This window comes from Ceratotherium simum, chromosome 8, assembly GCF_057802395.1.
Source record: "Ceratotherium simum simum isolate JZ-2026a chromosome 8, ASM5780239v1, whole genome shotgun sequence".
In the NCBI taxonomy this organism is placed as follows: domain Eukaryota; kingdom Metazoa; phylum Chordata; class Mammalia; order Perissodactyla; family Rhinocerotidae; genus Ceratotherium; species Ceratotherium simum.
The window spans coordinates 25,416,347-25,433,469 of NC_141907.1; the positions used below are offsets into that span (position 1 = coordinate 25,416,347).

General features: G+C 34.5%; 1 protein-coding gene across 4 annotated transcripts in view; it reads left to right on the plus strand.

The window, feature by feature from the left end:
* Nucleotides 1-17,123, plus strand: part of PCDH7 (protocadherin 7) — a 396,226-nt gene that overhangs the window by 205,309 nt on the left and 173,794 nt on the right. Inside the window, exon 3 of one of the 4 annotated variants that reach the window (XM_087434165.1) lies at nucleotides 4,085-4,180. The exons of 2 other annotated variants lie outside the window; for them this stretch is intronic. In XM_087434165.1, coding sequence (XP_087290291.1) covers nucleotides 4,085-4,173 — 89 coding nt within the window. In that variant the 3' untranslated portion in view covers nucleotides 4,174-4,180. Of the gene's footprint in view, nucleotides 1-4,084; nucleotides 4,547-17,123 lie in introns of those variants that run through there. One more of the 4 variants, XM_087434164.1, reaches the window with a different exon arrangement.

Genomic DNA, 17,123 nt, shown 5'->3' on the forward strand with positions numbered 1-17,123 from the left:
TAGCATTATGAATATTAAAATACCCTTTTGATAATTATCCAGCCACTATTAGCAAGAAGGAGGATGAAAGAAAATCTGAACCATCTCATTGCCCATAGCATGACCCCCCAGAGGAATATACTGGACTGTTCACGTTCAGAAGAGTGTTGGGTATGAACACGAGAGACTGTGGGAAAAGTTAGTCAGACCTAGAGCTAGAATATCTGTTTTCTCATTGTTAGAGAAAATTTACTTTTAAGATGGGCTTCGCAAGTAGGATAAGGAAAACAATACGGTTATCAGGAATGTTTATGCAGTATGGTAATAGCCTTTTCTCATCTATCCTTGTACCAGACACACCAGGTTTTGATAAACGTTTAAGGATATAAAGCAGAGAACAGCAGTTCCACCGCCTATTAATCTCCGTACAATATATTGTTTGACGTGTCTCTTCTACATATCAAGGCATTTTCTGCTGTTCTTCCCACCGCATAGTCTATTCTGGTTGGACTAACCTCAGGTTTGCCAGCAGTAAACAACCTCCTTGCCACCAACCACAATGCATTAGGCTGTGTCAGCTTCCCTTTCGTCGAACTGTTTCTTTCTTCCATCCTTTACCCATATCCTACCCAGTCTTTAAGAAGCTCAGTATCGATCTTGTCAAAGTTTCCTCCCCTTATCTCTTTACGTTTAACTTCCAAGCATTACGAAGTTTGGCTCTTATTTTTGTTCCCCACCTAAAGATTATATTCCTTGAGGATATGAACCAAGCCTTGTGCCTTATTCTTCTTTGGCATTACAGTTCAACATTGTGCTACGTGTGCTTATTTCACTAAATCACACAGCCGTTAGTATCAATATCTTACTATCAGTATTTCTACTGTGAGCATACATTTTTCCAAAAACAAAAACTGGACGAAACAAACTTCATGATGAGTCGACCCATAGTATTCTGTATGATATTCTTGTAGTTTCATTTACCTGACAGAGAATTCCTGTTCTTTTGGAAAACCGATCTTGTTACAACCTCTTTATTGTCTATGTCGCTTGATAATAATCACAAACCATCTCTCCACCTACTTTTTCTTTTAGAGTATCATATGGTTTATTTTCTCTTTTTTATCCAGGTGAAAATCTAGCTCATATCATTGTCTATAAGCAAATTCCTACCAAAAACCCCTTTGATTATTAGGGATTATTTTATAATCCTGGCCTCTACCTTTCAAATACGAAAAAAAAAATATCTTTCATTTTTATTTCTGTTAATCCGTAAAGTTCTATTCTTCGTTGTATGAATTTAGGACTCTTTAAAATTCCAGTTTAATCTTTTTCGTTACCATTCTATGCTGTTTCAGTTATTTATAAACTCAGCTATTTATAAAATCATTTTATATTACTTGTTACATCTTGATAAGTTGTACTACAGTCATGTGCTGCATAATGACAATTCAGTCAATGACAGACCACATAAACGATGGTGGTCCCATAAGATTAGTACCATATAGCCTAGGTGTGTAGTAGGCTATACCATCTAGGTTTGTTTCAGTATACTCTACGATGTTCCCACAATGAGAAATTGCCTAACGATGCATTTCTCAGAATGTATCCCCTTCATGAAGCAATGCATGACTGTATTAGCATTCTTCTGTTTTGTATATGTATATTTATTTTCCAAAATTTCTCGTAAATATAGCTTTGGTTATTTTTGTATCTCTCACAGTGCAGTGCTAATTTCCAAATATATTATTTCATAATAATCTTCCTTTCCTAAGGTCAAGGAAGAATTTACTATATGTAAAATCCTTAGGGTGTTAGAGACTATTATACAAAAAAAACACTATATTTCATGCAAGATGCAAGTATCTTGCCACAAATTAAGAGCACGTGGATTCCTTTTTATTCTGGCTCGTAAGATGCCCACATTTGATTCTTCCGAAGACAAAATGCTGATCCTGAAATAATCACTCAGAAATATTTAAATGTAGGAATAATTAGGCTTAGTTTTTTTTTACTTTGATATTACTTGAACATATAGGTTTTAATTTTGAAGAGGAATTTAAATTTTAAAATGTTATGTGTAACAACAATTAATATTTTTAAATTAAATACAAAATCAAAAATTTATAAGGAAAAAAGGAAAGCTACAAAAAAATCATGTTCAGACATATCAGATAAAAATTAAGTTTGCTACTCTGAGGTTGTTTCTTTTAATTCAGTAGGCCTGGATACTGAATATGGCTTCAGAATTCTTTGATGCTAATCTCTTAAAATAACCAATTAGTTTCCAAATTTCTCAATTCAAGAGCTGACTAATACTATTGCTAAGCATTAGGTGTGTTATGTTATTTTAAACAGAGATGCTGGCTAATAGTAAGCAGTGGGTCAAAGACCAGAGGAGTTGAGAAATTGGAAAGTTTTGAGACACTGTCTAAACAGGATTAAGGCAAGACCAAAAGGATTATCATGCTCCAAACCCCAAGATCTTTGTGATGCTACTTTCCTAAACATCGGGATTAAAGGTTAGAATCACATTCAGAAACAAGAATGCAAACATGCATTCATGAAAATCCCTGTCTTTAGAGAAAAATTCAAGAATGTCCCAGCCCTTCCGTAAAAAACACACTAAGAAATATATTGGTGTGAGGGATCGAAACATTTTTTTTCCACAAAGGAAAATTAATTCCCTCATTTTTCATTTTTTACAGTACTTCCTTTTTTTTCTTTTTACTATTTTTTTAATGAAGAATTTATTTTTTTTAAGAGTAGTTTTGGTTCATAACAAAATTGAGAGGAAAGTACAGAGATTTCCCATTTACGTCCGTCTCCTCCATTATCAACATCCCCCACCACATTGGAATACTTCTTTTATTCTTCATAAAATATGCATATTTTTTATGCTTATCTCCATTATGTATAAAAGCTTCTCTAAATAGTGTAAAAGAATCATTTTTCATATGTAGTTTGTATTTAAATATAAACATATGAAATTAAAGATTTCTTTAAAAACAAATACTAAGAGCAGAATCTATAGCAGTGTTGGGTTTTCAGGTGTGGTATTAGCTCATATATTGATATTATTAAAGCAATTAATCATTGCTAAAATTCAAATAGTTTACTGTTATCAACTGTTTATTAAACATTTTGATTTTTTCTTTCTATATAATTCTATATATTTACTTTTTAAAACTTACATATAGTCTAGATTAAATCGTGTCTACAAAAATATAATTAAAACATGACTCTTTTTACAACTTTTATTTGTTCGACCTCTTGCAGTATATAAGATTCTACTAAATTTAATTCTTTTTTATTAAGTTAACAAGGTGAAGTTATTTTGATATTAAAACCAGATACCCTTAGAAGAATGTAAAAGAAAGGTGCATCAGGGCTGGGCTGGTGGCGCAGGCAGTTAAGTGCGCGTGCTCCCCTTCAGTGGCCTGGGATTCAGATCTCGGGCACGCACCAACGCATCGTTTGTCACGCCATGCTGTGGTGATGTCTCATATAAAGTAGAGGAAGATGGGCACAGATGTTAGCTCAGGGCCAATCTTTCTTGGCAAGAAAAAAAGAGGAGGATCAACATTGGATGTTGGCTCAGGGCTGATTTCCCTCACCAAAAAAAAAAAAAAAAAAAAGGCGCATTGAGAGCCAATTATACAACAATTAGGTAGAGGCAGAATAAGGAAATGATAATACTCCTATTGTGTGTTGGGGAAAAAGTACATATATATTTGGTATTGTTTATCCCATAGTTTTTCTTAAATCTGTTGTAAAAAAAAAAAAAATCTATGCCCATATATCGAAGTACTGCCTTAATCTACCCTGTCTAGTCAAAAAGCGAGAACAAGACGGTAGCTCGTTATGTGCAGCAGCTCCCTGTGTCCCCAGACTTGGAAGATTATAGCCGTGAGAATGTTCCAATTAACACATTTCAAAATACCTAATTTAAATGATCTTTGAAATTTATCTAGATTTTAAAAAAAGAAAGAAAGCAAAAGAGCTCAGGGTTTTTGAAATTGTTTTGTTGGCAAGGTCTATGGATGGACACCGTGGTGTAGGGGCTGCTGATTTTCCCTTTACATATTTCCCCATCTCCCTTCCCCAGGTGTTGCTGCCATCACTACCTTTCCCTTCCTCCCCTTTCCTCATGGCAAGACGCATGGAAGAAGAGTGCTGTTAAGGCCTCTCCATTAAGCAACAGGTATGGCGGTTCTCATGAAGCAGCTCAGTTGCCCCTCTTCTGCCTTCTCCACTCACAGTCCATCTCTTTCACATTTAAAAGACTCATTTATCCACTCCACACAGCCTCCTGATATGGAAGAATTGTTCAACCTGAGTGTATCTTGACATATTCCAGCACGCTATGCGTTTCAGAATGCCCTGTTCAGTTGTAGATTTACTTTTAAATGTAAAAAGTACAGAAGAATTAATGATATAATTTTCAGAGAAAGATGCTATGCACTTTCCTCAACTGATTATATAGGAGAGAAATGGAACTTGTGTTTATATATGCCACTTTCAATGTTCTACAAACAATTATGATATAACATACTTTTGAAAAGTGTAAAATGGGAATATTTTGTGAATTTTAACTCAAAATTCAATTATTATAACATTTGGATTTTCGAAAGCATTGCACAAAATTATATGCACATTAATTACAATGCTTACTCATCTGGTTATAGAAAATTAGGTATAAGCCAGTTCAAATAAATCTAAATACTCTACAAAGCCATGTCGTTCAGATCTGAGAGCTGAATGTTTGCCAATCGCTTTCTGCAAAACTTTTTGTCAACTCAGCTGGTGGTATTTGAGGGAGATGGGGGGACTGTTTCCTTCAGCGGTCCCAAAATTACCTCCTTTCAGGTTGCTACATTTTGAAAGGAGCCAGTCCCTCAGGGCTCGAACTCCAGCAGAGTCATAACCTATAAAACACAAACACTCAGTCATCACAAGGCAACACCCACCTTCTTGATTTCCTTTTTCACTAGAGGAACTGGTCCTCCTAGATCCTGCAGGGGCTTGTTTTAAGGATGTGCCAGGCTATGCGTTACACTGTTGTGACTCTATCAGGATCTTTGAGACGTGACTAGAACACTACCTTTGGGCTAGGAAGATTATTGACGGATGTCTTAAAAAAAACAGTGAGTGTGTCTCTAGGTGTGTGTTTGTGTGGCAGCATTGTTTATGGTGTTCTTTAAAATGGTAGCATAATTAAGACTTGTTTGCGTACATAAAACAAATCATTTTGATTTACACGCATTTTCACCAGTGTGACCATTAACCATGAAAGGCTGGACCATTAATCTTCATTCAGGAATGTGTGGCCTCTTATCGGATAAAGCTCTGAAATCATTGGTTGCCCTGCATTTCTAGTGTTTATAGTGTGCTTTTACCCTGGATGCATGCTGTGCTCTAGCCTCTACATCATTTTTAATGGGTAATTTTAATCCTTCATGTCCACAGGCCTCTGTGTAGTTGGGTCTCTCCATCTGGAGAGTCCTTTCCCCAGAACTGTTTGGAAAACTAACAACAACAATAATAACAGCAAACATATATTGAAAGTTTACTGCTGTGTCAGGCGCAATGTTAATAAGCTTAATCTCCACTTTTTTAGTTCATCCACACAAAGGAACACAGAGTTAGACATTATTATTATCATCTATATTTAATAGATTAAAAAAATGAGGATTGGAGACATCTAATGTGGCCAAGATCACTCAGAATTCACCGAAGTGGGATGTGCCCTTATGTAGTTTCTCCTGATTCCTCCCAAGCAAAGCTGGGACTCGCAATCATGCTCAACTCTGAGTTACGAGAGGAGAATGATTCCATCTTATCCTCCATGAATTCTTCTATGCCCACAGTGTTCGTTACTATATGTTGGACAAATGAATGAATGTTTACAAGACAGTCATTTGTCTTTTTTTACATCATCCATACTTCTTTTTACTCTGTTTTTATTCTCCTTAGCTTATGGCTCTGGACCGTTATTACCTTCATAGATTACTCAATATATTTTTCTTATAAGAAATAATTCATTATTTCCCCCCAAATTTAGGACCCATAATTAAAAACCAAGTAAGTACAAAATAATTGCAAATGCAGAAAAAAAGATAATTTACATTTTATAAAATGTATCAAATCAAGTGGTAAGAAAAGAATCATAAATATACTTATATCTCACATGAAAAGAAGAAAATTCAGCTAAAATGTTCTAAAGTTTTGAGGAAAGGTTAATCAGAGAAATTCTTATTTACATTACAGGAAAATAAAGGAAATGTGTACCCTATAGGAAAAGAATCTTGTTGGTTTTACCATAAAAGAAAAAAAAAAAGTGGAGGAGTAAAAATATAGATGAGGAAAAGAGGATAAACCAAGAAGGAAAAAAAAAATCTTTCAGAAAAAAGAAACAGAAAGACTTTATGAAAGTGAATAAATTGAAAAAAAATTAAAAATTGAAGGAAACATCATTGAAAACCATGGACACTGAGAGGATTTTAAAAGAATATGAAATAAAACTTGGAGGGAAAAAAATCAATGCAGGTAGAGAAAAAGAACTTTATTTATGAGTTTTGTTTCTTTTAGTCTTAGAAAAGCCTTTGAAGTAAATGGCTGAAAAGAAAAAGGGCAAGTTAAGATACGTTGATTTGTGTACACTGTCTTTTTCTAGGACATTTTCTGTGGGAAGAGTGCTTTTGAGAGCAAGATAAGGGCTTAAGAATTAACTTGGAGCTATGTATTTAGAAATAAAAAGTTTGTGCCTAGAGAATACAGTTCAGACAGGGCTTGATGGAAAATTAGGATACAAGTCAGGGTGTTACTCCCCACTGCATTCTCCACCAAGATAATCATAGAATTAATCAATCTGTTGGCTCTGTGAATATAAGGATTATTTCATATCTATTTTTCTTTATGTAGAGTGCCTGGGGCATAAAATAAATGTTTGCTGAATTAGTCATGGAATTTTAAGAGTTGGTAGAGAGATTCTGGTCAACCAACCCAGTCTTAGATTGTGCAGTCATCCCGCAACGCCATTATACGAATCACTCGTCTCTGCTTGAATAATTCTAGGGACACAAAATCCAGAGGTAGCTCACTCTGTTTGGAGACATGTTTAACTTCCTAGCTTTTTCTTATGTCGAGCCAAAAATCTGCCTTCCTGTAACTTGAATCCATTTATCCTGAGTTTTCCCTTTGGGAAAACACAAAATAAGTTCTATTCCTTTTCCCAATGAAAGTACCTCCAAGACCTAAATTCAGATAGATGCTCTGTCATAATGTCTAGGTATATAATGTCCCTCTCTATATTCTTTCCTGGATTATAGTCCCAGTCTTCCTAATTGTTCTACGTTACTTGGTTGCAAGTCCTTTTAGCATTCTATTTATTCTCGTTTAGTGCAAAATGATTTTTTATCAAACAAGGAATTCAGGATGGGCTCTCCCAGTTTATATTCTTATACTTGCTCAGTTTGAAGAACCCAGAAACTCCATTTAAATACTTTCAGAGGGGAAAAAAAGGAAGTGCAGTTTAAAACTGCGTTTGGCTTTGATCTGAATTTGTACATAATAAAAGTGTGGTTTGGCTAGTATATAGTATAGTACATAAATAAAATAAAATAAATACAAGTATGTAAAAAAATGTAAGGAAAAAAATTAATTAAAAAACGATAGCGTTGATGAAGGTAAAGGAATTTTCACTCGTTATTTTTTGTTTATTCATTCATTTATTTATTTACTTTTTGGTGAGGAAGATTAGCCCTGAGCTAACATTTGTTGCCAATCCTCCTCTTTTTGCTGAGGAAAATTGGCCCTGGGCTAATATCTGTGCACATCTTCCTCTATTTTATATGTGGGACACCTGCCACATGGCTTGATAAGCGATGCGTTAAGTCCGCAGCGGGATCTGAAACTGTGAACCCCAGGCCACTGAAGCGGAGCATGCAAACTTAACCACTAAGCCACCAGGCTGGGCCCTACTTTTTATTTTTTAATTGAATACATATTTTGATTTGAGTTGGTGTCTGAGATGGATCTTTCCCTAAGAAGCCCATTCACTGTCTTAACAAATTTGTCACTAAAAAAAAAATCCTTATGTGGATAATAATACCAATGGAAGTAAAAGACAAGCAAAACAAAACAAAAACTATTTTCTCAATGCAAATTATTGATTTTAATGACTGATAATATGTACTCACATGAACATATGTTACATGAAGGTTAAAATAGAGGAAAATAAGATTGAAAGATGTATAGAGGGTGCCCTGTCAGATACGGGCTTTCCTTAATAAAAGTTACTGCAAAATAAATTTTTCATTTATGTGAACTATTCCTTAATGCCAAATTGCTGTCAATGTCCTTTGGTGAGTCCTATTTATGAGTAGATTATGGCACTCCTTCAGAGGCCCTGCACATCTGACTTTCAGTGAGTGCCTACACAGAATATATGGCCTTTTCTAGAACTGGAAAATTTAATTAATTTGCTGGCAGAGAATGCTTTTTATGCCACATGGCTTTTCCCTGACCCTACCCAAGATTTCCATTTTTGAATTTGCTTCACATGTTATGAACCTTTATAATCTTAATGAATGTCTTCCATATGGTAGTTATAGTGCTTGCCTTTATATTCTCAAAAGCTCCAGTGCCTACCTAACTTCTTTCTCTGTAATACCGAATGTTGCTTTGTAAGTTGTGTGAATATATGCTCCCCATTTTGCTTTTTTTAGATTTAATTTCCAGAGCAATACCCTTTAGGTATTTGATTATATATGATTCTTAGGCAATATTCTCAAAGCAGCAGAAAACCTATATTTGCTTTGTCTATCACTGCTATGGAAGATGTGTGCTATGTGCAACATGTCTAATTTAATATCTTTCACTCTGTCTTTTAGTATTTTAGAAAGAGGGGAGTGAAATGCGGGAAATATGGATTAATTACTTAACCTCTCAAGACTTCATTTCACAAAATGAGGGATTTGACTAGCTGATCTTTAATGTCACTTCCAACTTTCTAGAGAATATGGAAGACTACAAATTTTAGAAATTGGAATTTTGTTCTAGGTTTGCCAATAAACTATATTTAACCTCTCCGGGACACAGTTTCTTCATCTGTAAAATGTGGAGATCAAACTAGATCGGGGATGTAATCTTTAGTGATACGTGTGTTGACTTATTTTTCTTTCTGGAGCTTTCTCTTGAGAAGGATTCTGAGAACTTGCTTTGACTGTGGCATGGAATGCTATGATCATGTGATCAATTACCTTTTATGTTACAGGCTTCTTACATAATAAGAAGGCTTCTAATTCAACAAGGAAAAATTTTGATGATTATTATCAACTTAAGCTGCTGTATTATCTTTTTTGATGTATATACAGATGCTTCTTGTTCTTTTAAAAATATGTGAATCCAAGAAAATGTTTGGTGCTCTACAAAAGACAGGTTGAGGAGAGGACAGCCATTTGAGATATTTGAAGCACTTTAATGCAGAAGAGAGACAAAGGATTCCACTCATTCTTTGTGATTCCTGAGGGCAGAATGAATGCCAGTAGGCTTAAATGGGAGAAAATCACTTCCTTATAAGGATAAAATTTATTACCTTAAGACATGCTCGATAAAATCTGCCCCATAGAATAGTTTGTGTTCTGGAATCTGTATCACTGAAGATGTTAAAACTTAGGTTGCATGATAATTTCTCAAAACCATTATTAAAGGAATTCATTTATAAGATAGCAAGTGAGACAAAATGAATTCCATCGCTAATGGTCTGTGATTCCATGATAATCATCAGACATAATAATAGCGATAATTCTGTACTGGAATTTGGTGACATCGTTCTCAAAGATTTCATTGGAATTGGTGATTAAGAATTTTTAACACAAATCATCTAATTATTAGCCAGTGCTATATATAGTGTTCTAGTGATATGCTTTTATCTCACCAAAGCTACCTTTCTGAAGAGAAAGTCACTAATTTTCATTCTTGGAACCATCACTTATTTTGTATCTAGAGACTCTACTCTCTATCCATATTTTGAATGCTATTTTTCTGTTGCAGTATAACTGACTATAATAAAAGTAGTAATAAAGATGACTCACAAAAGTAATTTCATGATTGATTGTTTTCAACTTAGTAAGGTGTGGAACATAAAGCATTCACATAGAATCATAAATTATTTTCTCTGGAAGAGATTATGAAAATTCCTCATTTTGAAATCCAATTGAAAAAAAAGTACCTTTTCAAGGTCATTCAGTTAGTGGGAGAGTTGTGAGCCAGATTTCCTGAATCTCAGTCTGGGACTAACCAAATTTACTGCAGTAGCTTTGCTTAAAAGTATAGATCTTGGTGAGCTGACACTTTCCTTTGTGTCCTTGGGTGCACTACTTATCTTGAATCAGCAGGATGAAATAGGAAAGCAAACAATTTTATTTATAAGAAACATAAAAACACTAAGTAGTGAGACCTGCTGTGCTCCTGGAGGGGCATGGAAGTTGGCATCCTTTTGTAAAGCTTGACATTACAAACATTCTTTGTAATCGTTCACAATTTTTGCTAGAAGTGAAACCAGTCAAAAATATACTCCAACTTAAAATCAGGAGCTGCTTATATGATCTTATCACTACCATCCTGTGCCTGGAGACACCACAGTGTGCAACACCCCCAGAGTTTACAGCAAATAAAGCAGAGCAAGTTACCAAAGATTTCCAGTCATAAGCATTAACCAGACTCAACCATCATTAAGCTTGTCTGTCCACTCTAATCAGGACAACAGGCATCAATTAAATAAATAGAACATCTGATTATAAAGAGAATTGTTAACACAGGCACATTAGCTGGTTGCAATAGGATATTAGCTAAGTGACAGGGGGAAAAATGTCCTTAGATACCTTAGTTCATATTGTTCAGGATTTTATTCTTTGTAATCTTTGTTGAGTATAGCAACATGATAAGCCAATGTGTTCAAGTAATGAAGAAAACGTAGGCAAATATTTTTAAAACAAAGAAATGTAGATCTAATTTTGAAATTGTGCCACTTTTGTGAAGATAACGGAAAACTTAGCCATAATACTAAACTTTTACTGATTTCTGTATTTATAATGAGATAAAAAATGAGATTGGGAGGGCTGATGGCTTTACATAGGTGTTTTGGATCATTTATTTTAAAGGTTTGTTTTCCAATGCACCATACTATCAATAACTTTTTTCTTCTTTCTGAATCAGTTATCAAAAAGATGTTGTATATTATACGTCTTTAAATATATGAATTAAACAGATTGTACATAGTAAGTATTTTTTAGTATATATTCATAAGATGTTTTCTTCCAGGGGACTGAAGTTCTGATTTTATCATGGAAATCAATGGAAAAGTAACTCTCAGCTAACACATTAATTTGCTTTACTGCAAACTCTGCTGAGTCACATTAAGTTAGGGGAGAATATTCAAATAATTTTGGCCTCAGTAAGAGTGAGAAAAGAAGCAGGAATCAAATTATTGGCGTATCGGCGACATGTGAACTTAAGAAAATTGTGGTTGTGCCTCAGATACTGAAAATATATGCTGAACTGTGATAGGTAGAGAGTATTTCTATGAGAAAGTAAAGAGAGGAGATAGATGAAAATTAGGCAGAACAAACCAGATGTGCACAGAAGGAATCAGTGAGGTAGGAAGTTATAGTTTTTAAAATACACTTAAAGTTAATTAGTTTGTCAGTTGCACGACAAGACAAGAGGGCAGAATGGGAACACAGGAAAATAAGAGTGAAGGAGGAGAAAAACTAAGAGTATCCTGCCGGGTCGGCTCAATGTTCTTCTTGGATATCTCTTATGGGCAGATAGGGCTCTTCTTTACATTTCCAGAATATATGTCATGAATATGTGAGTGTTATGTAAACATAGCAACATATCAAATACATATTAAAGAATATGGAATCTATTTATGACCATCCAGGTTGCGTTAATAGTGGTATCAGGAATATCACAAAAGAAATATATCCATGTCTACTTAAAACTACAATTCATTACTTTTGGATTTAAAAAATAAATTTAGAAAATGAAATATGTTTTATGTAACAAAATTCTCTTTTTAACAAGCTTCTTTTATTTTTTAGAAGAATTTGGTATAAGTTATGATAAAAAAAATCTGCATGTATTTTTCGCCAAGCGCTTTAAAGTTCTAATGATGTTTTCATAAAATACATTAGTTGAATCTGGAAATGAAATGGTTTACAATGAAATAAATGATTATGGGACATCAGAGTGCTTTTAAAGGATATAGCATTGTGTCTGTTTCTTAAGAGAGGATTTTAATATTTATCTAATTTAATCAACAAAAAGTACACCAATAATTTCATACAATAAGCCATTGCTATCATTAAAATAGTGACTGGCAAAAGACAAAAATCAAATTATCTTGTTACCAGTGTAAGAAAAGAAAAAGTATCATGAAAAATTAACCATAAAAATATTTTACTCTCTGTAATAATATGTTTTTCCAAACATAGCTATATTTGTTAGACATTTTATTTTAATGTAACCAATAAATAAAAGCAAACAGTACTTCAAGAAGATAATTATTTAAATGTTTGTTACATTATATAGGGGAAAAAAAGCCTGCTTATTATTTCTATAGTGTGAAGCTCAAAGCACTAGATTAGCAAAATTAGAAGTTTCAGAAAGTTCACGAAAGTAATGAATCATCTACAATTTGGTATAAATATCACTAACATTTTCCAAAGATGTCATTATTCAGGCATTGCAATGATGTTTTCATATACGTTCAGTTTTTACTTCAAATTGTATTTTATTTATGAGATTCAGTAATGAGAATGACTATGTTTTGGAATTTTGCTCATAAATTGAGAGGCACTAAAAGGAGCATTTTAGCAATATGAAGTTCTTTTTTTTGAACCAAAGTATAAATAACCGTGAGATTTCAAAGTGGTTTTCTCCAACGAAATATGTTATATATTCAGCACCATTAGTAATTAAAATGATGAACTGTTTTCAGGGCTCTCATAAAGTCCAAATGTCAGAGATGTAAATTATTTTGTCTTATTGGATGAGTTATATGTTTTTAGGAAAAACTAGAATTAAACATTGTAACTGCTCATTGCTGAGCATTTTTGGGGAAAGAAAAACATAAACTATTATTAAGTATTATGGAGTTTACTTTGGCATGGCTATAGTTTATATGAAAGCATGTTTCCTGTGGTTGTGTATTATATTTATAAGTAAAATGTGTATATTACTCATTCTTCCAGAAGTCTGATGGTATTTAATCCATTTCCAAGTGTTTGTGGATTACTTTAGAGCCTATGACTCTGGTACCTAAGGATTTACTTTGTTGATAGCAAAACTCTTAGACGCTTAAACTGCAAATGAATGTTGCCCTTTATCTGAAATGCTTTCCAGTGCTAAAATTGTGTACCTTCATCTATTTTAGTAAGTGGTTATTTATTTCTCTCTTTTACTTTGAATAAATAATTGAGAGCTTCCATTTTATTTAGCACAAGTCCTAAATGAAAGGAGACATAGACTTAATCAATGAGTAATTGGCTGGCAGAGCAAAGTACTTACAGTGAATTGTCATCTATTAAATTTTGATAGACAGTCTAACCACTCCATGTTCTATTTCGTCACCTGTAAAATGATAACATAGTAACATACATTAAGCTCCCGATAGTTCATGCAGACACTATCAGATGGTTTGAAATAGAAAGGCAGGGAGGGAGGGAGAGGAGGAAGGAGAGTGAAAAGAAGGAATGATGGAAGAAAGGAGGGAGGGAGGGAGAGAGAGAGGGAGGGAAGAAAGGAGGAAGGAAAAGTTTCCTACTGATTTATAAAAGGGCCAATCCCTCAATGCAATTTGCTGCATCCAAGAAGAGATGGTATAGAGAATGGATATAATAGAATATTTTGCAGTTAAAAATATGAATCTCTGGGGGCCTGCCCCGTGACGTAGCCGTTGAGTGCATGGGCTCTGCTACTGGCGGCCCAGGTTCTGATCCCGGGTGCGCACAGATGCACCGCTTGTCAGGCCACGCTGTGGCAGCGTCCTATATAAAATAGAGGAAGATGGGCACAGATGTTAGCCCAGGGCCAGTCTTCCTCAGCAAAAAGAGGAGGATTGGCATGGGTATTAGCTCAGGGCTGATCTTCCTCACACACACACACAAAAAAATGTGAATCTCTGGGGTCCACCCCAATGAGGTAGTAGTTAAGTTCGCATGCTCCGCTTTGGCGGCCTGCGGGTTCACATGTTCAGATCCCAGTCATGGACCTACACACTGCTTACCAAGCCATGCTGTGGCAGGGTGTCCCACATATAAAATAGAGGAAGATGGGCACATATATTAGCTCAGGGCCAATCTTCCTCAGGAAAGAGAGGAAGCTTGACAACAGATAGTAGCTCAGAGCTAATCTTCCTCACCAAAAATATATATACATATATATATGTATATGAATCTCTGTATAGGTAGGCTTAGAGAAATGCTTTTAGGAATGAATTGGAAAATGAGAATTGGCTGTGGCTAGGCCATGTAATGGGGCACTATGCAAACACTAGTAAGCCAGGCAGTTTATGAAGAAGCAAAATGCTGCTCTGTAGCATCACTTCCTACTGCTAACTGTAGGTGCACCTCCTTTGACAAAGCCACTTTTTTGGGATAATCTTCTAGAGAACTCTTACACAATGGTCACGGAAAAGATCTGGCAAAGAAATTACAGGTTAAGTTTCATGCTAAATGTTAGAGGAACAATCCTTATACATGTGATTGCTTATTTCAGGATAAAAGAAAACGAGTCAAATGTAGAAAATGTTGGGCTACAAATAATGTGCAAATTTGGATAAACATAAAAAAATGTAAACATGAGACTGAAAATTAGGTGAGAACTCTTAATTCTCAAATAGCAGTTACTCAAAATATCATTTATCTTCCTTTGCTTCTTATTTTCTGTCCCGGGATTTTCTGGGTATTGTTGATGCAAATCAACTTTGGCTGCTAAAGGAGCCTCCTCCATTTGTCCTGTGAACTTCAGTTATAGTCACATTATTCTATACAGTATAAAATGAGAAAACAATGGTAGGACCATAAATGAGACCAAAAATATCTCTACTGAGTTGAGAAAAAGAGAAATAAAATTTATTTTTAAAATATTTTAATCTGAATAAACTGAGTTAGCTCTCTTTTTGAATACCAAATTTTAAAAATTAGAATTGACTCCATTAAAGAGACTAGGTGATTAAAATATATAAATTAAAAAAAAAGAAAGTATTGTTGTTTGACATTGAAATGAAAATGTGTGGGTTTATAGGTCTTCTAGGTGGACTGTTTTCTCTTTCAACAGATCTTCTCTGACCATATGAATACAGTCATTTATTATTTCTTTTACAAGAATATTTATAAAATATTTACTATGTTCTCAATAACACTTTTAAATTAATGTGTTTTCATTCATATTCTATCTTATTCAAAAAATGATTTAAAGTGGCTTATAAAAATATATTATAAAACCTTAACTAGTCATAGTTTTATTATGATTGAAACATATCTAAGTCTACCAAAAACACAGCCTTCTCCACCCCCCCCCCCCCACATACATATTGTTCTTGTTATTCCGGAATGGAATCTTGGTGATTGTTCACCACATGTGACTGTTGCATTGGATATGGCCTGAGCTTGCATAAAATTTATCTCTTGGTCTCCTGCTACCATCTCATTGTTTTTATTGCCACCTTTCCACTGCAAACAGAACCAAACCAACTCATCTGTCATAGCAGATATGGATAAGCTGTTTGCTGCTGCTTTGTTCAAACAGAACAAGCCTATGGGGTGTTGTTTCAAATTTTGTCTCAATAACTTTAAAGCATTTCCTCTGACCTAACTAATATCCCTCACTCACCTCTCTACCCACAAAATAATCTGATTTCCAGTGTTGGTAATCTACCTCTCCTTTCTTCAATCAACACATTTATTCAGTGCACACTTCTGAGCTTGATATCAGGAACAACAGCACATCAGTTTGTTGAACAAATGCACATCAGTTTGTGAATGGCTCAAGTTGGTCTGGAGGAAACAAACTATTTGAATTGAATTCTTTCATACATATGAAAGACTATCAAGATCCTAAAAAAGGGATATCTGCAGTTTAAAAAATTTTTAATAAACAGATGTCTCTCTAAATGGTAGAAATTCAGGAAGTATGACAAAATGATGGGGAAATTTCTGGCATTGTAATAAGGGAGTCATGACAGCACCAAAGATGTATGCCAAGGGACATCAGCTAGACTTATTCAGGTTGGGCAGCCTAAGTCATTACTTTCTTAAGTTATTAGCCCTCAATTATTAAAAAGTTACAAGATGTGTGTGTGTGTATGCATTTGTTTGTGCACTCATGCATGTGTGTGTTTCCAATTGAGGTAGAAAGGTGATCAGTTAAGTGTAGTCATTCTATGTAAATGGGAGTAAGAGTCTTGAGATTGTAGTAAGAGTCTTGACTTCAGTATTTATCTCAGTAGCTGCCCCACTTGTTCATTATTTCTGCTGAAGTGACAACAGCTCAGCTGGGCTTCCACCATGAAGGTGCAGACCAAGTTGTATATCGTCAGTGTTCTGAGCAGTCAAGGTACTCTTTCCACTTAAATTTCAGGTATTTACCAATCATGGGACGTGTGGAAAGCAGCGTGTTAACAACTGTTGTCAGGGTGAGAAACACAGATGAAGTATGCCGTTAGTCCACTATTGAAATCATCATGTGAAACTCAAACCTTGACTAATGGTAGATATAATCAGGAAGATCTGATACCGGCTGACTCACAGATTCCTCTGGCTTTTGGCCTAAATCTAGTCAATCAAAAATAAGGCTTTCAGTATAAAATATCATGCCATATGTTGACTAAGAGTATGTTTTGAGGCTTAAAAGTCATTGGAGATTTCATATTCTTTTCTAACTTTGGTAAGTTGCTTTTCCTGGATAATATTATTTTCTCAGTTTTTGTTTATATGCTTCCTATCAATGTTGGAGATCCCTTAATTGTGAAGAAGTTTTCCCAGTTCTTGGTGATTGACCAAATAATACATTTGCATTGTTACAATATAATGTACCTTTACAAAAATGGTGGTAATTAATTTCATCTAATAATTAATAAT